The 21,470-nt window shown below is 43.7% G+C and overlaps 1 protein-coding gene across 1 annotated transcript; it reads right to left on the bottom strand.

The window, feature by feature from the left end:
• Nucleotides 1–644: 644 nt before the first annotated feature.
• On the bottom strand, nucleotides 645–11,916 carry LPAR3 (lysophosphatidic acid receptor 3). Its single transcript, XM_030495884.1, has 3 exons — nucleotides 11,621–11,916; nucleotides 8,073–8,830; nucleotides 645–1,334 (listed from the first exon to the last, which is right to left on the bottom strand). Exons 2-3 carry the CDS (start codon nucleotides 8,806–8,808, stop codon nucleotides 985–987), a joined length of 1,086 nt encoding a protein of 361 aa, XP_030351744.1. The 5' UTR covers nucleotides 8,809–8,830; nucleotides 11,621–11,916; the 3' UTR covers nucleotides 645–984.
• Between the last annotated feature and the right edge of the window lie 9,554 nt (nucleotides 11,917–21,470).

Here is a 21,470-nt window from a genome sequence, read left to right as displayed (position 1 = left end):
ATCAATGCACGCTGTACTTTTGCAGTGCTTTAGGTTGGTTTCAGGTTTTTTTCCTGCAAATTACTTTCTATTTTAAATGGCTTGATTGAACCTGTATGTATGTAGATTTAAACTCCCCTTAAAAGTTCACCCTCTTAAAACAGAGTTTGGGATTTCATTTCTCACAGTGGCATAGCAGTTAAAGAGCAGTGAGCACACCCAGTTGATGTTATCAGGGGAAGTAATAAATGAGCATAATGAACACAGCCATACTGTTCTTCTGTTAATCCACCCTCAGCATCTGCCTACACAATAGCAGCACAGAGTGCAATATATCTTCTTGCAGCATTCACCCCAACGATGGAAGCAATAATGGCTTTTGTGCTTTTTGTACTGATCCTCACAATCAAGCACACTGGTCTGGGCTTCTCATCACAGCCAGGTTTCTGGCATAGCTTTAATAAACCATCAAACTACCTATTCTGAAGGCAAGATAAGGAGAAGGAAGAGAGAAGGTGAGTATGACCTATTTCATGAACTTTGTAAACCAAGAAAACAGGTCACAATGTTGCTTCTGACCAACCAAACCTATGATCCTCCTCAAGAAGCACAGAAACTGTTTAAAGCATAAATACTCCATAAATGCCAAACCTGCACAGTGAGGCAGGTTTATTCTCTCTGTAAGAGCTTAAGGAGGGTCTCAGTATGTCGCTTACATTTTGTTTCCATGCAAAAGAAGTCTCTGAGGTGTATTTATTCCATTCACACAAAAAAACAATTTCATGTACTTCAAAGAAGAAAAGGAGAAAGATGGCAGCACAGAAAGTTTTCTTCATTACAAAGTGTTTTTCCATCAGGCAATTATTTATAAGAACTTTTGTTAACACTGGAGTTTAGGCTCTGGAACAAAGTGGATATATTGTTTACTAGCTTTGCCAGTCAATCTCTTACAAAACCTCTCCCTTCCCCCTCTCCTTTTCCAGCCAAGTCAGTCCCTTGAATAGCTCAGGAGTTTCCTTTGTCAGCCAGATCTCCTTTTCCACAAATTGTCCCTTGAATAATGCCATCTTCAATGTAGTGCCCCGAGGTATCCGTGCTCCTACAGAGAACTGCCGAGGGGATCCGTGAAGAGCGTCTGTCCTGGCTCTTATCCTCAGAGGAGCAGCAAATCATCTTTTTCATGGTACCCCACATTTCATCATCTTTGTATGAATAAATTATTGGGTTCATAACAGAGTTCAAGAGGGCCAGGAGAAGAAACCACCTTTTAACATTCTGAATCCCACAGTAGGTGCAGTTCAGACCATCAAGCAGTAAGACAACAAGGCCAGGGGTCCAGCAGACAACGAAGGCACCTAGAAATAAAGGAGGAAAAAAAAGAAATCACTTTAAACTGGTAGGAGTTTGGGGGTTTTCTGCATCTTACAAGATTATTGTATTCATCGAAATTCCACACAAAAATTATAAAAGCAGGAGAGGACAAAATTCTAATGACAGTATCCAAAATTATATCCATACAACTTCTCCATCAAGCCCTGGGTACGAGGCAGGGCAGCTCTCTCAGAAGGCTGCAGGGAGCAAGAATCCAGCTGCTGACAGCATCAGCTCAAACACAAGTGGGGAAAGGTCATCACAACAGTGATTTGTCCACACTGATAAACAAACAAGAGCTCTGGAGCATTAACAAGCAGAAAACTAGCACTCCGAACTCAGACTTCCTCTCTTCATCTCTCTCATATGCTGGAGATGAAGATACCAGGCGGCTCACTTCCACCACTACTGCAATATGATCCAAAGAGACACGTCCTCTGTCACGCTACAGCTAACTCTGAGAGCTATGGGCACAATGCCCAATTCATAAAATAGGAATCATATAATTTAAACACATCCTGGGTGGAAATCCCACAGGACACACAGGGTGCACGCCACTGCCTGTGACACACAAGCACTGCTGGCGCCTGTCAGACCACCAGCCCACCTCTCTCCACCACTCTCTCCCAGCCTGTGCATGTGGGGGACTTGAGACCAAACAACTTGGATCCAAGAAACAAGTTCAGTTGTAAATAAAGAGAGAAAGAAAACAGATGAGTTAGTGAAGAGGAATCAAAGGATGTAACAGTGAGGGCAAAGAAATGAAGCAAAGAACAGAATAAAAAAGAAAACAGACAAAAAAGGATGAGGAAGTAGGAGTGTAGTGATGGGGGAACAAGAAAACTTTGTAGTGTAGCAAGAAACTCTTAGGACAAGCCTAAGAGCAACAGAGTTCTCCCTGTGTTTCAACCGCTGGGCAGGAATGACAACAGCACCTGTGAGGAAGAAGTGAGACATATGGTGATAATAAAAGCTGAAAGACACAAAGTAGGACAACGCACTCATCTCCCACCAGAAAGAGGGAATAAGGGAGAGAGATCTTACAGTGAAGATAACATGAAGTTCAATATTGCATTTGCATCTTTCCATCTTACCGCACATCCCCATCATGAAGGCAGGTATGTGGGCAGCATTGGTGGGGAGGGGGAACATGGCAACCAAAGGCAGCCCTTGGGCACAAGCTTGGGAGGGACCCTGAGCTGCCCCATCTGCCCTCCTGTCTCCTCCAGCACCACAGCCTGTCAGCCCTTGCCTTAAGCCAAAGGAAGGAGTAGCCACGTGCATGATAATACTAACTTAGCACAAGCCACAATTGCTGTCTGACATACTGAAATAGAAAATTACAACTCTGCACAACAGTCACAGTTTGAACAACGTACTGAGGAAATTCCAATCATTTATAACAGCAGAGTTTCCCCTTTTTGGGGCTTAGAAAAAATAATCAAACAAATAAGGATGATGGCAGCTACATGCTAAAAAGCTCTCCTGGGAGTGTTGGTATCTGTTCAACAATGTTTGTAGGGAAAGCAAGTCCAGCTCGCTTGTTTTGAAGCTGCTGGTTTTCCCATAGCTGAGCTGTGCAAGCAAGCAGTGGGACCCAGGCAGCACCAGAGCCAGGACTTGGCAGCACCTCAGGCATCCCATCAGCCATGCTGTGCATACAGGCTGGTTTCGGCAGCACTGGACGCTTCTCCCCATCGAGGGTTTTAATGGAGACTGTGCCATTCTGATGGGCAAGCCATAATGGTACATAAAGTGAATTCATGTGATTTAGTAAGCATTAGGATTGCTGAAAAATGTATCCAGGACAAAGTACCACAGATCTTGCTGCAAATCTATGCTCCTGGGGTCCAAACAAAATTCAACCCACTTATTTAGTATTTTCCAGGCAGTATTTTACAGAACAGAAAGGCAAGAGACCACCTTCTTCAGAAACTGCATTTTCTACTCTGCTGTACCAGGATTTTTGTGATGCTAAGTACTACTTTCATGGTGTTAGTTTTGAGACACTGGTTAACATCAGTAACATTCCTCCTTTGCCCACTGGCATCAGGAGCTGCAAGCTGCTACCACAACACTTGTTTTCTCTGCTCAGTCTCTATACTACATACTGGTTTGGCTCCAGCAGTTGTGACACCAACTCTCTCTTATAGTCTACAATGCAGAAAACACTGTACTGATTTATTGCCCTGGGGTTCACCAAGACCACCCAGACCACCCAGACAACCATATAACAATAGTTGAGTGTCTCGGTAAATATTTGGACAGGGTGCTTTTGCTAGCCACCAAGGGTCACTGGCAAAGTCGCCAACACACCAGCTCCATGCAGAAATTAAGATGGTAACAAACCCTCCTTAGAACAAGCACTGAAAGCATTTTGACCACTTATTCCACAAAGGGTGCAACATCCAACCCTGCTTTCATGGAAGTCAGCAGGAAATAGACCCCAAAGCCACATTTAACAAAAGACACAGAAATCTCTCCTTCAAATAAAACCCCAGGATTGCAGGGGGATTAGTCCGTGAACTCCTAGGATATATCCCTGTCTATCTATACAGGCAAAACCCTAAAACGTTTCAGTGACAAAAATAAGGGAAGATAAAAGACACCTGCAGACAAATATCTGCACATTTCCCCCACCCCATGACTGAAGACAAGAACAGGAGGCAACACAGTGACTGCATCGAAGTTACTGACTAATGATGTTAATTACTTTCTCCTGTTAACATGGGGTGTTGCTTTGACTCCATCAAAAATATATTTTTCTGTGTATGGAGACAACACAAGCGATTCACACCCTGCTCTTAGCACCGCAGAGATGAAAGCGAGGCATGGCTCAGACTCACAGCCTTGCTCAGATTTTGCTATTTTTACCACAGATCTTCCAGAGGGAACCATGGTTAAGTCTAAATACCTTTGTCTTGGCCCTTCGTTGATTTTCTTGTTTGCAGACATTGTATTCCATAGGAATTCCTCTCTCTGACAAAGTGCAACACTCCAAAAAGAGTTTAATTGCGGGGGCTCTCTAAAATTCACAGAAGTGACATGAACTATAGCCTGGCTGCAACATGGATCAGAACAGTTCCGAGTCTTCCCACCAGATTATAGGAGATCAGGTGTTAACAATGACTCAAGGTTAGTCTAAGGATTTCCCATTAGATTTAAAATACGTATTCTCTTGTAGGCTACATTATCTCTGATTGAAAGTGAATTCCTGTGTACCTGGAAGCACTACTGATGCTTTGGCAGCACCACGTCATAAAACTCTGCACATCAAAGCTGTCCCTGGGCATGCCAACGCTGAGAAGAAAAAGAGTGCAGTAGCTTCCAGTTGCCTTTGCCACATGTGCACCCGAGTTAAAACAGTAAGTTACCAATTAAACTATAAATTCACTGAAACTGAAAATCATCTGCCCCAAAGCAGCTGTTTCAGCAGGAATCTCACTGCCAAATTCAGATGAGCTACCACATACAGACCATCTGAAAAATCACACACCCGCACACCTGCAGCCACCCTTCTTCAAAGCTATAGTCACAGGATTAGCTAGGACTATGCCACAAGGTCAGCCTGAGAGGATTTTAGCCACCTTTGCTAGGTTTCTCATCTTTCAGTTTCAACCAGATAACCTCCTACGGTTTAGCACGCCAAAGGCAAAGCTTTATTCCTATCCTGTGATGGGCCATTTTAGGGGTTATGGTAGAAAAAGGTAGATGACAGGAACCTGAGTCCCAGTCACTGGAAGGTGTCATCCAAGGCCAAAAAGCCACCATGTATCCATGAAGTCACACGGAAACCCAGATTCCCCCAATTCTTAAGTGTAGGACCACAGGAGGAGAACACCCAGAGAGGACAGCGACGCTTTGCTGGAGGGGCAGCCAGCCACAGGCCCAGGCTCCCCAAGAAGAGAGGTGGAGGCAGACAGGAGGAGCAGCCTGTCAGCAGGAGTTTGTCCTGAACCTCCCATGAAACCAACAGAGCACATTAACAAGAACTCTGGTTCTCATTATGCTTCATCCAGCAACAGAGTATCTTGGAATTGCTTTTAATTGAGACTGTATCAGACGTGTACTCCAAAGCATTTTCAGATGTTTTGGAACAAGCCATTAGAAATAACTGCCTTGAGCAAAAATCCACATGTGCATATAGCTCGAGGTTGTTGCATCAGTGGATGTAAACAGAATTTTGGAAGAATCAATTTGGTCACTTGGTAACTTCTTTGGTAATGGGGAAGTCCAGAAAACACGCTATTTGGTTTCTAATACATTTTGCAGAGTGTGCTTGAATGACTTGGCTGGGAATGCATGTTTCAAACTGTTTTATAAAATAAATTCTCATTCCTAGAAATAAACGTTTATAAAAAGCCTCTCAGAGTCAAAACTGGGAGAACTGATATGAAGGAACATGCCAAGATATGCTTCCTCTGACACTGGAGTCTGGGGTAGATCTTGCATCCAGTGACACACACACACAAAGTCCACTTCTTTGGAGGCAGGCTCTGTTTTGGTGTTGTTTCTGACTGACAAAGTAAATATACAGAATTATGATACCTAAAGTAGCACTCAGGCTTTCTAAGTTAAATTTGTCTGGCCCAGCATACTAAATCATTAAATGCCTTGCCCAAATTATAGTTTAATCTGGTATCTGAAAAGCCATATTCTGCGAGTAAGAGAAAGCTAATGCTAATCTTTAAATCAACTCGTAGTCCTAAGGCTCCTCTCCCTAATAAAAGAAAGGATAAGTTGAAAATGAAGTTTAAAGTGGGGTTTACTTCCACACAGCAGCATGGCCATGGTGAGCACTGAAGATCTGCTACAGGCTGAAGGACCGTGAGGGATTAGCAAACGGCAGCCACCACTGTCCTTCCAACTCCTGCATCAGCCAGTTGGGTGTCCCCCAGCACACAGACCACCTCTGCTCCGACCTGCAAACATGCATGGGTGGCACTGAGAGCTAACAGTGTTATTCCAGCATTGCCTCAGCACCCTCCATCTTTGCCTTATTCAAAATCAAAGTAATATTAACTATATAAATATATTTATAAATTAGACAAGGCTATGCACGATGGTTTATTCCCATGTGGCTTCCCAGAAAGCAGCCTGCAGTTCTGTCTTCAATAGAAATGCTCAGCGAACTGCTTTTTCAAGCACTTTTGTTTTTATCTCTTTCCAGTGCAGCAGTTAACTACAGTCTACTCAATGCTTAGGCATTAGGGCATGGTCCTATTTGGAGCTATTCAGAGCTTTTCTACAGAAATTTTCTCCTTCCAGGTCATCGGTTAAGTTTCACTGCACAAGAGCTTCAGGCAGGGCAGCAGATCAAATCTTGCCCCTGCAAGTCAAGCGGGGGATAAGAACAATCACCACCTCTCTACAGGTGCCGTAAAATCAAGGGGGGGAAGTGAAGGACAACTGGGGAGTACTTTAGAAGGGAAAGGCTCTAACAGTGGACAAACCAACTTCAGAAGACACAGGAGTATAAGTGAGAACCTTGTATTCACTCCAACCATCAGTCCACTTTCTTTTCCAAGGTCAGACACTGTAAAATTGAAATGATCTCAGCTTCTAAAGCATTTTAAAATATCACTTTGGTAGACAAAGGTGTTGTGTGTACTACAGCACTGTTATTTTGGGGGGGGGGGAGGGGAAGGGGAGGGAGAGGAATGTCTTGGCGGGGGGAGAAGAAGAAAGAGAACCAGATACCAGACTGTGCAACAGCCATAGACCGCAAGGGGAAGTGTCCTCAGCCTCAATTTCCTACCCTGGCAACTCCTACCTCCATAAAAAGTGACACTTTTCTCTAAAGCCATATTTGCGGGTTTAGAGTTCCCCGCCACCTGAGCCCAGCTTCACAAGTGTCCCAGTGTCCCCCCAGTTCCATCCACAGTGAGCTGCAGCAACCCGGCTTCCAGAAAACACCTCATGCAGATTCAAGTCTTCCCAGGGAAAATTGACTGCTACAGCTAGTACTTTGTTCCAATGACCAATCATCCTCTCTGTGCATCTCTAATTTAACTAGCAGCTACGTTACAACTAGCTGACGCAGTGATCTGAGCTGCCCAAACATCAACAGTGTCTCTAGGGCAGAATCCAAGCCAAATTTTGTGTTATGATCTAGAGATCCAAGGCCATACTGTATCATTACTTAAAAGTATTTTGCACCATGCAATCTTCACAGAATGAAGACGAATTTCCCATTGGAAAGCAAATCTCTGCCAAAGTCACAGACCCACCAGGCATCAGCTCCTTTCCTCAGGGAGGATGCGTTTCAAGGGGAAGTTAGTACATTTAGGAAACAGTCAGGAGGAAGAAGTGCAAAGGAAACTATCCACATCCAGCCATAGGATTCATTACCTTGGGCAGATATTATAGAACATTATTCACAAGCCTTCCTCCAAAATGATTTTGTATTTTCCCCCTCCCCAAACATACCTGTAGATAATTTGTGTTTTTAACAAGCTGAAATAGAGATGCTTTTCTTCTGCATATTGACTAGTCCTCTACTTATTTCTGTGTGGTGCAACAGTTGCCTCACTATCTAGAGCAGACAGAAGTCTAAATGCCTCCAGCACTTAGAAGTTTGGTGATGGCTTTTTTGGTTTTGTTTGAGGGGGGTATGATTTGCTTAAAAAAATCCCAAACAACCAAACAACAAAACAAATAAACCCCACAAACCCATTCATTGGCACTGCCAGCCTTGCATGCCATGTTTTATAGTCTCTTACCTAAGAGAGTCATGACAGTCTTCATAAGCTTCACAGGGGTTCTCCTACGGCTAATGGATCCACTAGTGTGCGACGATAAGACATTGGTTTTCCTCTGGACGTACATGTAGATTCTTATGTAAACCACCACCATAATGAAGAAGACAACCAGGTTTAAGACACTCCAGAACACCAGGTAACTTCTGCTGTAAATAGGCGCCAGGGATGAGCAGGCAGTAATGTCACAGAGGCAGTTCCAACCCAGGGTAGGAACAGCACCCATGAAAATAGCAATGGCCCAAATAGATATAATCAAAAAGGTGACTCTCTTCTTTGTAAGATTGCTGTGGATCTTCATCCGCATTATCGACATGTGCCGCTCAACAGCTATAACGAGAAGATTCACCAGGGAAGCTGTCAGGCTGGTGTCCAGAAGACCCTGACGCAAAAACCAGCGGTTAACAGTTAATGTCTTAGACACTGGGCCAGTGTTGAACATCAAGAAGACATAGGCAATTCCAGCAAAAAAGTCTGCAGCAGCTAAGTTGGCCAGAAGATAGTAAAAGGGAAAATGAAACCTCTTGTTCTTGACCACAGCTGCTATGACCAATGAATTTGAAATGAAAATGAAGAGGCAGAAAAACGTCCCAAAACACAGAACAACAACAAGCTGTGGCCCCGTCCACTCATCTACTGTGTCTGTGTTAGTCTTGTTATAGAAAAAGTCCATGCGCTTATCATAGTAGCATTCATTCATCCTGGATTAAAGCCCCTGCATCCTGGGAGGGGTGGAAGGGAAAAAAGAAAGAAGGATTAAAAAAACCCAGCTATTGGTCCTTGCTTCAGTCACCATACCTAACAGGGTGGCTTTTTCTTTTGGAGGGGGAAGGAGATAGAACATGGACATGAGAGGGAATGTATTTGGAGGCCTCAGGTAACTCATATTGTACACAGTTAATGCAGAAAAAGATATTCTGTCCCTTGGAGGACTACAGTGCATGATGCTTGAATGACCAGAAATTTTTATGAGACTTACCTGCTTACAAACCCCCAATGCAGTCCCTTTGCACTAGTAGCCATACTGTACAGGCAACAAAGTGAAAGTTAAAGGGTTAAAAGTGACTCTCTGGAGGTCACAAAGAAAATCTGAGCAACAGCCAAGCCATTCTTGCCATGAAATCTTATGTTTGAGCCACAGCCCCATCATTATTTCCATTTCTCAACGTATCCAGTCAGGACAGGGAAGCATAAAACATAACTCTTCCATTTTCCTGACTAAGCAATAAAAGGCCTATTACTGGGGGGCTGGGGGGGGAACCAAAGCCAACACCTTTTTTTTGTTGTTTTTTAATTATATACTAATAATGTATAAAATGTATGTAAGATACTATAGGCATATATATTCTGAGCATATGCCTGTTATTTGCTACTACAGGATTTAAGTGTGATGAAAAGGAAAAAAAAAAATTCTACATATTTGACTATTTTAAAGCCAGGGATTTTTTTATCGGGCTGTCAACCCAGAGCCCTGTGAGCACCACACAGCCCAGTTATCTTCCAAACCAAAACACTGTTCCCTACCCAGCCACAGGATAAAGCAGGCCCCAGCAACAGCAGTAGTACTGGGTTTTTTCTTATACCCACTCAGCACTATTTTGCACACAGGGCTATTAACCATGCTGGAAGGGAAGTCTGTGTTCCAGGTGACATCACACTTCAGCTACTCTGGTGAGGTCAATGGCAGCTGCCTTGGCAATTTCACTGCCTTTATTATGAATCAAACTGAACTTGAACTAATTTACACAGGCAGATCTGACAGCAATTACTTGTGGTGACCAGACCCCATGCAGGGTCTCACAGCCTGGTAGGGAGAGTTTGTGTCTGATCATCACTGGAGTTCACATTTGCTGTCAGTATCTGAATAAGGGGTTTAACAATTACTTCATTAATAGATATGATATATTCATTAATAGATTTAGCAAAAGCTAGGAACCCAACCATAGCACAAGATCCTAAAATTATGTTAGGTAATTACACAGAGTGACAAACCAGTGCCTGACTAAGGACACAGAGGAGGAAGTTTCAGGATACAAAGCTGCAGGAGAGGCAGCAAGGTTATTAATCTTCATAAAGCTCCCTGTGTGCCAGTGATAGACTGAGTGAGGTTGAAAAGAAAAAACAAAAATCAGAAAACCACACCTAGAAGTGGTTACAGACAGAAAGATACAAAAAAGAATAAGCTTTTCATCTCTACAGCTAAAATTGATTACAGATAAAGATCAGGTTCACTTTATCTGTTATTGCCCTGCGGTTGCCTAACAGCTATATCTCATCTCCCCAGGGATAGGGAAGCAAATTAAGCAATCCCCAGCTGGCTGGCTAACAAGCCACATCTATATTAGAGGTTCTGTCTGAGTTTTAAGGTTAAAAGGTTCATCTTCTGCCATTTAAGTTATGCTACTTGTGTCATTTCTCTCATGCAATACTTGTATTACCTAATTTGAAATCAACTTGCACTATTCCATAACAGTTTCATTAATTCCGTAATGATTGTTTCAGCAGCGTTGGTTTGGGGGTTTGGGGTTTTTTGGGGGGGGATGTTTGGTTTTTGTTTATTTGAGTGGTTTTCTGGGGGTTTTATTTGTGGTTTGTTTTTTTTTTTTTTAATATTTCAATTTTCTGAGCTAGCTCCTTGGTTCCCAGTTCCCACCCCGCATCTAACAGTCAACATGAAATCAGATCACTTGACAGTGCTGTCCATTTTATTACCATCATGAACCTAGGCAGCCACTTCTTTTATAAAAGAATATATTATTAAAAAAAAATCAAATTCAAATACACAGAACTAAGGACAATTACTAAAGGACAAGAAGTGGAAGGAAACAAGTAAAGCGTCCCTTGTGCTGAAGTATTACAGAGCATCCCTTCAACTAACAATAAAAAAGCCTTAGCAGCTCAGATCCACCATAAGAAGTCAACCTGAATTCAATGCCTACCACTCCCTGTTTGTGGCAGTACAGTAGAGTTGGGCAGTTGGTACGTTCCCCATCCTCACCTAGGAAGTACTCAAGTCAGTAAGTGACCAGAGTTCCATGAGGAGCTGCAGAAAACAACTACTCAAGCAGTAGAATGCTGGGAATCCTGCCAGCCAAGATGGCTCTGCTCCTACCCACCAAGGCAGTAAAGGACTTCCCGAGCTTGATGTGAACAGCCCAAATGCCTGCAAATAGAAGCAGCATTTTGAGCAAGAATGGCAGGGGAGGGGAGTGTAGAATCTGTGAAAATTATAGGGAAAGTCTTCTGAACATGTTGTATGTTACTGTATAATCATCTCAACAGATGAATCTCTTACTTGCAGTGACAGGAAAAGAAAGAAATCTGCAGATACTTTTTGCATCTCATCTAGAGAGCAAGCTTAAAGAAATCCAAAATATCAACTATGAACTTATTCTAAATGCTTCATCTTATTGAGATCCCATCCTCATTTTAAGTAGTACCCAGAAACAGGGGGGATTGTCAAAAAAAGAAATCACACATCTAATTCTCCACCAAAATAATTAAGCACTCACTGTCACATGGCAGAGCTCAAATAACTGATTTTGAAAGTGATGTCTTGAGGTGTTGAGGTAAGATGAGAGAGAGTAGAAAAGCACCCAGCTGAGGTCTCAGGGTCAAAGGGCAAACTCTGGAGATGTCCAAATGGAAGCTGCACCAAAGTGGTAGCTGAAGTGGAGCTAGTTCGCACCCCAGTCCTTCAGAGCAGAGATGTAGCACTTGGCTGTCTGTACCAGCCTACGTACAAAAAGCAGTTGCCACACCAGGGTTCTTCCAGACAGTGGTATATTTCACACTTCAAGTCCTCCCAGCAGAGCCAGCCTGACGTCAGGAGCACTGTGCAGCTGTATCCTCAGCAGTCCTGCCCCAGTCCCCATCAGGCGCAAGAGATGTATGATAGGATATCCCATATTTCTTAGCATGTTACAGTTCAGAACATTGTAGGCCTTTGGCTCCAGGTCTTCTCCTCTGCATCCAAATCAGAGATGTTTTTCTTAAAAAGAAAAAACAACCTTAAGTATTACATATTTCATAAAATCATAGAATAGTAAGGGTTGGAAAGGACCTCAAGATCATCTAGTTCCAACCCCCCTGCCATGGGCAGGGACACCTTGCACTAAACCATGTGGTCCAAGGCTCTGTTCAACCTGGCCTTGAACACTGCCAGGGATGGAGCATCCACAACCTCCCTGGGCAACCCATTCCAGTGCCTCACCACCCTCACTGTAAAGAACTTCTTCCTTATATCTAATCTAAACTTCCCCTGTTTAAGTTTGAACCCATTACCCCTTGTCCTACCACTACAGTCCCTAAGGAAGAGTCCCTCCCCAGCATCCTTACAGACCCCCTTCAGATACTGGAAGGCTGCTATGAGGTCTCCACGCAGCCTTCTCTTCTCCAGGCTGAACAGCCCCAACTCTCTCAGCCTGTCTTCATAGGGGAGGTGCTCCAGCCCCCTTATCATCCTCGTGGCCCTCCTCTGGACTCGCTCCAACAGCTCCATGTCCTTTTTGTGTTGAGGACACCAGAACTGTACGCAGTACTCCAAGTGAGGTCTCATGAGAGCAGAGTAGAGGGGCAGGATCACCTCCTTCAACCTGCTGGTCACGCTTCTTTTGATGCAGCCTAGGATATGGTTGGCTTTCTGGGCTGCAAGCGCACACTGAAGCCAGCTCATGTTAAGCTTCTCGTCAACCAACACCCCCAAGTCCTTTTCTGCAGGGCTGCTCTGAATCTCTTCTCTGCCCAACCTGTAGCAGTGCCTGGGATTGCCCAGACCCAGGTGTAGGACCTTACGCTTGGCTTGGTTAAACTTCATAAGGTTGGCATCGGCCCACCTCACAAGCGTGTCAAGGTCCCTCTGGATGGCATCCCTTCCCTCCAGTGCATCAACCGAACCACACAACTTGGTGTCGTCGGCAAACTTGCTGAGGGCGCACTCAATCCCACTGCCCATGTCGCCGACAAAGATGTTGAACAGGACCGGTCCCAACACCGATTCCTGAGGGACACCACTCGCTACAGGTTTCCAACTGGCCATCAAGCCATTTACCACAACTCTTTGTGTGCGGCCATCGAGCCAGTTCATTATCCACCGAGTGGTCCATCTATCAAATTGATGTCTCTCCAATTTAGAGACAAGGATGTCATGCGGGAGAGACAAGGATGTCGTGTGGGAATTTCAGATTTATTAAGTAAATAAGTTTCAGATTAGATTTCAGATAAGTAAATAAATTTCAGATTTATTAAGTACACTCAAATTTGAAGATTCAAGCAAAATATTGATCAAAAATTTAAAAATAATAGAAACAAGTAGTAGTAAACAGGTCAGCCCAACCTTATAAAGACAACAGCCTTCTGCAGTCTGCAGCAGAGCACTTCCAAGTTCTGCTACTCACTTCAGGAAGAACTGCCCTCTTCTTCTTTGAAAATGGCTCTCATGTGCTCGACGCTTCTTGTTTTTTTTATGAGAAAGGACAGCAAACAACACTCACTCCCCTCTTCTATGTCACTCAGTATTTTATAGCCCTTCATACAGACCACCAAAAGCTTGACAGCAGTAACTATGTACTACATACTCTACAGATGGGTTGAGCTATTAGCTTGCCACAAGTCACTTGCAAGCAAATACCTCAAAACTTTGCAACTTCCAAATGCACACCCTTGTCAAAAAGGTTTTATTTCAATATAATAACTACTTCAGTTCAGCCAATAGTGGCTGCAAAGATCAGAAACTGATGGTGTGCAAAGTCTGTTTTCCTCTACAACTCTGAGTAAACATAAAACATCTGTTCAAAAAAACCTCAGTGGATTCAGTTCAGTTAAACTGCTTTCAAATGCAAAAGCATACATTAAGAAGAATCCTTTCCAATCCAGCACATGTTGAGCTCTGTTTGTCTTAAAGACAGCTTGTACATTTGAATTGATTTTAAATTCCTATTTGTAAGTGCAACTTGTATCAAGTCAGAATATATTCTACACCATTCTTAAAAGTCAAGAATTTGCATGAGTATACAGAAATATATTACACTAGCTACCTAAGCTACCTAAATAAAGACTTAGCAAAATAAAACATCACCTAGATAATGTTTTGGATGTTGCAAGCTAATATACTTTAATAGTTATTCAATTAGAAATTAGTTTGCTTCAATTATTAGATTTCTATACAAATATACAGATTTTTAGTATAAGTTACTTAAATCAAGGATTTTGCTCAATTCAAACTGTGATTAAAATCACTTCAGTCACTTTGATTAAAAATAAAATTCAGCCCGTAAGTCAGCTGTCAGTTGAGTCACTTATTAATGAAGACATTTCTGAAGGAAAACTCAATAGTATCTTAATGAGAAGGTCATTACAAAGCCTAATCTGCAAGCCATAACGTGATTCATGTCACACCACACTGGTTTTCTGCCTCTCTCCTGTCCATTAAAACCTAAGCTGTTTCAATACATTGGCCACAAGCTTACTGAAGGGTTGGCATCAGTATGGGGAACTTTGATGGCTTCTGCTCTACTCCTGTAAAAATGCAACAGGAAGGGAGCAGACCAGCCCGGGTTGGCACAGTGAGCTACCTTGAGAGGATTCAAGGCATATTTGCAGCTGGACTGGGAGGTCCATCGAGCAGGACTGAACCTAGAGGACTATAGCAGTGAAGTCCTATAGCAGGGCTGAAGGCTAGCTTGGGAAAGTTTGCCAGGCAGAACCCCAGCCTGGGTTAGTGCTGGTTCCCCTGAGCTGGCACAGGGATTTCTGTGCAGAAATTTGGCATGGTTCAGCATCCAAAATGCTACATGCCAGAACAGAAGTGAAGCCAGTACAGTCCATGCAGGTCCAGGGAATGGCACAGAGGAGCAAGCTGTGCCCAGGCTCAGCCTGTAAAGTGGGCAGGCCACCAGCACTTCACCTCCCTGCCTCCCCTTGCCCATTACCAGAGATCAGGTATTAAATACAGATCTCCAAGATACTTTGAAACTTATTACAAAAGTTGCTCTTCAGAAAGCAGAGTTTGTCATGCTGACTGATCACAAGCATTGGTGGCAAAGAGTCTAGGAGAGAAAAGACTCTCCTTGCATTCAAACCATTACTGCAGAAAAACATTAAGCCACAGCAATTGCCCAGGCATTTTAAAACTTCTCCTATAAGCAGCAGTTAGCCCTGCTACTGTACCACAGAAGGAGCATCTAGAGGCTTGCAGGCTACACACCCCCTGGCAAGGGCTTCCCACCACAGCACTCCTGCTCCTGAAGCTGTGCCACAGGCAGACATGAACACCCTCTGTCCCTTCCTATTCTTCTGGATAAACTGTGGCGCTGCTTTTCTTTTTCTTGTTACTGAAAAGCTCTCACCTCACTCCCACAAGGAAGGTGCAGGCAGCAGAAGGAAGTTGGGACAGTAGGCAGCCAAGCTATACATACAAGTAATACCAGTTCGGAAAGGCAATCGGTCCCTTGTCGCCCTCCACACCCTGCGTACATGTATGGCCACAGAGGAAAACACAGCCAAATGATTGCACAGTAACCCAAGAAACCCATTCAGGTTACCTCAGCTTAGAAAGAAATACCAGTGCAGAAAAGGGTGTGTAACACAGCAGAGGCCAAAAATGTTAATATGTAACTGTAAGAAGGAGTTTTGTGAGGTAGCTACTCTGGTTTGCTTTTAATTGTCTTTAGTAGTTAATTGATACTATAACAAAAAAAAAAAAAATCAATTTAGAGAAACAAATTGAAAGAAGGCACACAGAACAAAGTTATGCCCAAATATCTCAGTCTAAAGTAAAGGGGTTTTTTTATCTGGTACTGTCAGAGGATGCAAGGGAAGCTGACAGTCATTTAGTAGGTTTTACAGAGACAGATTATCTCAGAAGCAACTGGTTTACATTTTGTTTAAGGAAATTCTGTGGGTACTGCCTGTACTTGGAACCACATGCTACATGGTCATCTTTAAGGAACTGAGAATACACTTTTTAAAAGCCATTTTTTAAGTTCAGCTTTACAAATTGGAAAAAAGTTTTAATTAAAAAACTTCAAGACTCAGTGAGTTAAGTTTTTAGTCCAGAGAACTGGATTACCACCAAGAAAAATCTACTTCTGGCTGTGTTTAGCTATATTTTTTTCTTCAGTATTCCCAATTTCACGTAATTGGCTGAACCCAAATCAAGCATGCACAAACAGCATTATCCCCATTATCTTGGTCTTCAATACTTTTTAGAATAAGGAGAGCAGAGCACCACATTTATTTCCACTCCAAGTGTAGCAGTCCATTTTAATGGCATCATCTTTTGGACTGAAAAGGGAAGGGAGTGGCATGAAGGGAGTCAAGATGATTCTTTAGCAACACTTACATATTGGTGGTGGAAACATCTAAGGTTTTATTGTTTGTCATATATCCTGTGTAACATACACCAAAGCTATATGGTACAAACAAAGATTCTTAAGAAAGTATTAAACCTACCAAAAACGTAGAACCTCAAGACTAAATATTTAAGTTGCAGAGAGAGGAAGTAGTACCACCAGCCACAGACGACAGCACTCTGTACACACAAACTGATAAGAGGCTTAAAAATCACTGTGGGGCACAGAAGTGTCACCCTGTGCATGTACGCGACAGTGCTGCTCCTCTGCAAGCCGCTGCAGGCTGGCACGGGCAGTGGAACAGTGAAGCACAGAGATACCGTGGCACCTACACCAAGGTATTACAAAGCTCATGCACCAGGTCCTGAAATCCCTTCAGCTGAAAGCTGCTCTACTGCACTAAATTGCTTTTTAAAGCTCTGATCCACTGCAGAAAGCTGCTAGAGACAGATACTAAAGTAACTTGCTAGTTACCACAAGTTTAGACTTCAGACTTTGGTAATTTAAGACTTTCTGAAATTATGGTTTACTAAATCTATATATGGAGTTCAAACTAAAAACTTTACTGCAAAGCTTTCATTTAGTCTCCTTAAGTGTGGTTCTGGAAGGAGCTGGCAGGTCATCCTATAATGCGGAAACAGACACAGCATTTAAAGTATTTAAAAGCCATTCAAACAGCCTGTACATTGTGAAACATGCCTAGAAGAAAGTACCTGCTCTGCTTCTAAACTAAGTTTTCCATTTCTGCAGAACTTCAAGGTCCATTCATTGATCACTATCAGCTCCATTTTACAATTCAACAAAACAGATTTCTTTCACAAGACCTACAGAATGCAAACACGAACTATTTCGGCACAGTCACAACCAAAGTGATCTGCTATTGTTTATTTTCAGCACATACCTGATGAGGACCTGAATCACACCACTGTTGATTAAAACAAGCCACCTGACTGTATCTGATCTGTTAACAGATTCAGGGCCCTGGTTTGCAAGCAGACATTTCAGTGGAACTGGTAGGCTCTGAGAAATACTTACTAGAGACATGGAAGTGGAACTAATGGCTTAAAAGTAGAATCCAGATACGCAAATCTTTAAGATTAATACCCAAGAGGAATACATTCTATATGATCACATCAGAAATTTTATTATCTGATAGCATAAAGACTATGATGAAGGATGTTTGTTAAAGCTCGTAACAGCACAAGACAATAAGGATAATGTCAACCCAACTTGTCTGAAACTATAGTCCAGCATGCTGCAGAGTCAAATACATCTTTCAGCTTTACATGCCAATAAATGCTGCTGCTTCTTTACTGTTTGTGCAAACTTTTAATTTCACTTCATTTCCAGTACCCAGATAAACTTGGCGAAATCAGATTTTCACCATATGGCTAGATGTGAGTTGTGCTTCCCACTACACCTTAGAAGACCATAAGCACATGCACAAAAACACACACTCAGTACAGCGTAAAGAACAAAGCTACAGCCAAGCACCTTACCAACCTCTAACAAGAAATGTCTTCCTAGGTTTACATCACAGAAGGGAGAACAGACCTACCTATACAGCCTCTGGAAACACAAAGGTACAAACATGCATTACCCTCTCTTCCCTCCCCCCCCCCCCCCCCCCCCCTTTTCCTTAAGGAAAAACCTAATCAAAAGATATAATGCAAAATGATGTCATTGTATTTGTCCGTGTATTGCACAGATCAAGATGATAACCTTATAGAAAACTTCATAAAGAATCTGTGCCACCCACCACGCGGTGTAAACTCACTGCCAGCGCCTCGGCAAGACACGATACACACACAAATCCAGCGATATGCAAATGAAGCTTGAAGTGTATAGACGCTCGCATGTGTACATGTAGCCAACATCCATACCTGCAGATATTTAAGCACACGGAGACGCGCACAGGGTGCGGAGCTGCAGCACCTGCACTGCCCGGGGCTGCGGCACCGCGGCGTAGGGACGGGGGGCCAGCCCCAGCCGGGCGCTCCTTCCTGCTCACCGGCAACGGGCAGGTGCTCCCGGGGGGGACCCCAGCGAGCGGAGCAGGAGTTCACCAGAACTGCAGGAAGTTTCGCTCTGCCCGGCTACCGGGAACACAGTTACTCAGTCACCGAGCTGAGCGCGTCCGCGGCAGAGGTGCTCCCACCGCCGGGCCCGGGACGCGCCCGCCCCACCCGGCTGCTGGTGCCGGGGGGGCTCTGCCCCGTCCCCGTTCTCCCCCTTCCCCTGCGCCCCACTCACCGGCAGCCTCCGGAGCGCCGCCGCCGCTCGGGCCCGTCCGCCCGCCCGCTGCTCCCCGCCCCGCCCCACGTTAACCCGCCCGGCGCTGCCCGGCCCCGCCGCCGCCCGGCCCCGGCACCTGCGCCGAGGCCAACGGGAAAAGTTGGTTGGGTGCGTTTGTTTCCTGCCAGGTACCAAGGTTTGGCTCTTCCGATGCGGGCAGAGACAAGGCACAGCACACAGGACCGTGGAGCACCCAGAGCTGTATGAGTCTGAAGAGTTGTGCTGCCTAAAAAGCCTGTCAGAAGGTCCATGATCCACGTTTTGGTAAACAAAACCCAAATAAACCAGCAATAACTTCTATGAGTAGATCAAGACAGCATAGACAGGTATATGTGCCACTTCCTTCCAGCAACACATGTAGCTGTTCTTTCATAGTGTAAAAGCAAATAAGAACCACCTCACACCCAACCCTGATACAGAAACACTGAGGCTTGTGTCATCTCCATAGGGCAGGACCAAGCACACACAGCTCTGCTGTGAAAGACAAGCTGAACTCAAATGTAGAAGATGGTACAAGACCAAATTTATCTAAAGATCATGATCAGATAGATCTGACCCATTGCTACCTACCTGAACCATTCACTGGGACCAGGCATATATCCAAGGAGCACAGAGCTACTCACAGGTCTGCTAAGAGCTGGAGAGCTGTCAAAAGAAAATCTCAGCAGAAAAATCTCTGCTCCACTTCTCAGAAATCCTGCTAATGATTACAGCATAAAACAGAGACAGGGTGTTAAAGACTAGGTGCAGTCTTGCACGTGAACATAATACATGAAATGCCAAACAGCCTCCATACCAGCAGCTTTTTCTAAGTCCCTAAAAAAAGAGCCCAAACTCTTACCCACCCTGTCCCCATCACCTGAATGCTCACCTTGAAGATGGCTCAGGAAGCTTTCTCTTCCTCCTTCCTGCCTGTGCCTTTCTAATTGCAACCTTGTCACTGCCTTTCCATCCACTTTGCTCCTCCTTTGTTAACTTCTATAAGCAATTAGCAAAAGCTTCTTATTCCCAGGGAACGAGACAACCAAACAGCTTCTCTCTCAGAACACTTTGCAAAACCTTATGCTCCAGTTCTGCTTCCATTACTGTGCATCACTTCCTTAGCAGCTGGAGTGGGACCACCTATTGTATTCAAGTCTGTACTAATGCACAGAATTAAGAGTCAACATATGTCAGATTTCCTGTTAAGTTTAACCTCTGTGGAATAGAGAACCGATGAGAAGCTCCAGCAATTAGCTCTTATCTTCCACCCCCCCCCCCCAAGAGAAAAAAACTCCACCACAAACAGATGGCGAAGACACAAACTGGTTTCTACAATACATTAGAAACCTGCTCTAATATGGTAGGGCTGAAGCAGGAGTCCAGACAGCAAGCAGCTCATATGATAAAAAAAATTTAAAAATCAATAATGGTCAAGAAGTCCTTGTGATGCCATTATAGAAGTTAAGTCTTAAAATCAGTCAGAATTCTAAGTATTTTCTACATGCTTTTGGTTGATAATCCTTTGTCTCATTCCCTGAGGATTCCCTCAAAGTATTTATCTGAGCAACGGCTTTGGCAGGTCATGCTCTATGTCCTAATTGGACATGAAATCGGAAAGAAGCAGTTTGAGTCAGAGCTTAGGGCCTCCTTCACTGTGGCTCGCAGTACCAAGGGTCCAGGACGTACCTCACTTGCTTTAGGGAAGAGAGAGCATCAGATCTCAGAAGGAAGTGAGCCTGACACACTGTTCACAAAGCAGAAAACACGAGCATCTTACACATAGGAAAAATCAAGATTGTACGCTGCATGGGACGAGAAACTTTGCCAGCAACCACTTAATGTCTTCTGCAAAAGAGCACTTTGATTATCCAAGACCCTAGAGCATGCACTAAGAGGCTAACACTGACCCCAGAAAGTGGTACATGTGAACACTGGAAGGAAAACTGAGTCATGTCCTGAGTGCAAGGCAGTAATCCTCTGTTCTAGATCACGCAATTAGCATCTGTTTGATGAAGAGTTACAGAAAAATCTTTGTCTAACAGTGTAAAGTCTTGGTTATTGGTAGCAATATAATTTTTACCCACAAGCTGTAGTGACAGCTCAGGCCACAGCAAAGCATTGCTCAGACTGGGAATGGGGAGGAGATTCTCTGTCAAAGGCATTTCATCAAGTATGAAAATTTGCAAAGCCTGAATGCATGGTAATACACAAAAGCCATCTCTGCTAGACATCTAGCAGCAGCCTAAGCAAGACAAAATGGCATTAATTTCCAACAAAAGTACTCATTGTCAGGAAGGCAAATACTAGGCAAGAAAGATTTGAGTAACACCACATCTCTCCAGAGCTCAGTCACCACCGCTCCCTACCAATGGCCAGAAATACTGCTGGAGAAGCTGCAAACCTCTCCTTTACACATCCCAGAGGAGAGGCAGAAAATGAAAACAGGCCTGTTAAAAAAGAAAATCTTCAGCCTACCAGAAAAGGTGTGAACCCAGAACTATTTTTTCCCACTCTCCAGTTTCTCAGAAGGGAGAGGAAAAAAAAAAAAAAAAAAAAAGAAATTAAGAAGCTGCCACTCACCTTACTCACACCAGAACAGCATTCCAAATTGCCTTTGCCATCTGAAACACTAAAAAGCCAGAACTTGCCAAGTCAACCCCTAGCAGTTAAGAACACATACCAAGGCCAAGCCCTAGCCAACACACTCAGACTGAAGCGAACATCATCTCCTACA

The sequence above is a fragment of the Strigops habroptila genome, chromosome 8 (genome assembly GCF_004027225.2).
Source record: "Strigops habroptila isolate Jane chromosome 8, bStrHab1.2.pri, whole genome shotgun sequence".
NCBI classification, from domain to species: domain Eukaryota; kingdom Metazoa; phylum Chordata; class Aves; order Psittaciformes; family Psittacidae; genus Strigops; species Strigops habroptila.
The sequence above is the reverse complement of the archived record's forward strand: the minus strand, read 5'-3'. Positions and strand labels throughout refer to the sequence as shown.

What these genes read in the sequence shown, in the direction of transcription:
- LPAR3 (XM_030495884.1), bottom strand. Translation starts at nt 8,808, where the DNA reads ATGAATGAATGCTACTATGATAAGCGCATGGACTTTTTCTATAACAAG. An exon ending in GACTGTCATGACTCTCTTAG is followed by an intron (nt 1,335 to 8,072) that starts GTAAGAGACTAT and finishes CTTTATTTCTAG; the next exon opens with GTGCCTTCGTTGTCTGCTGG.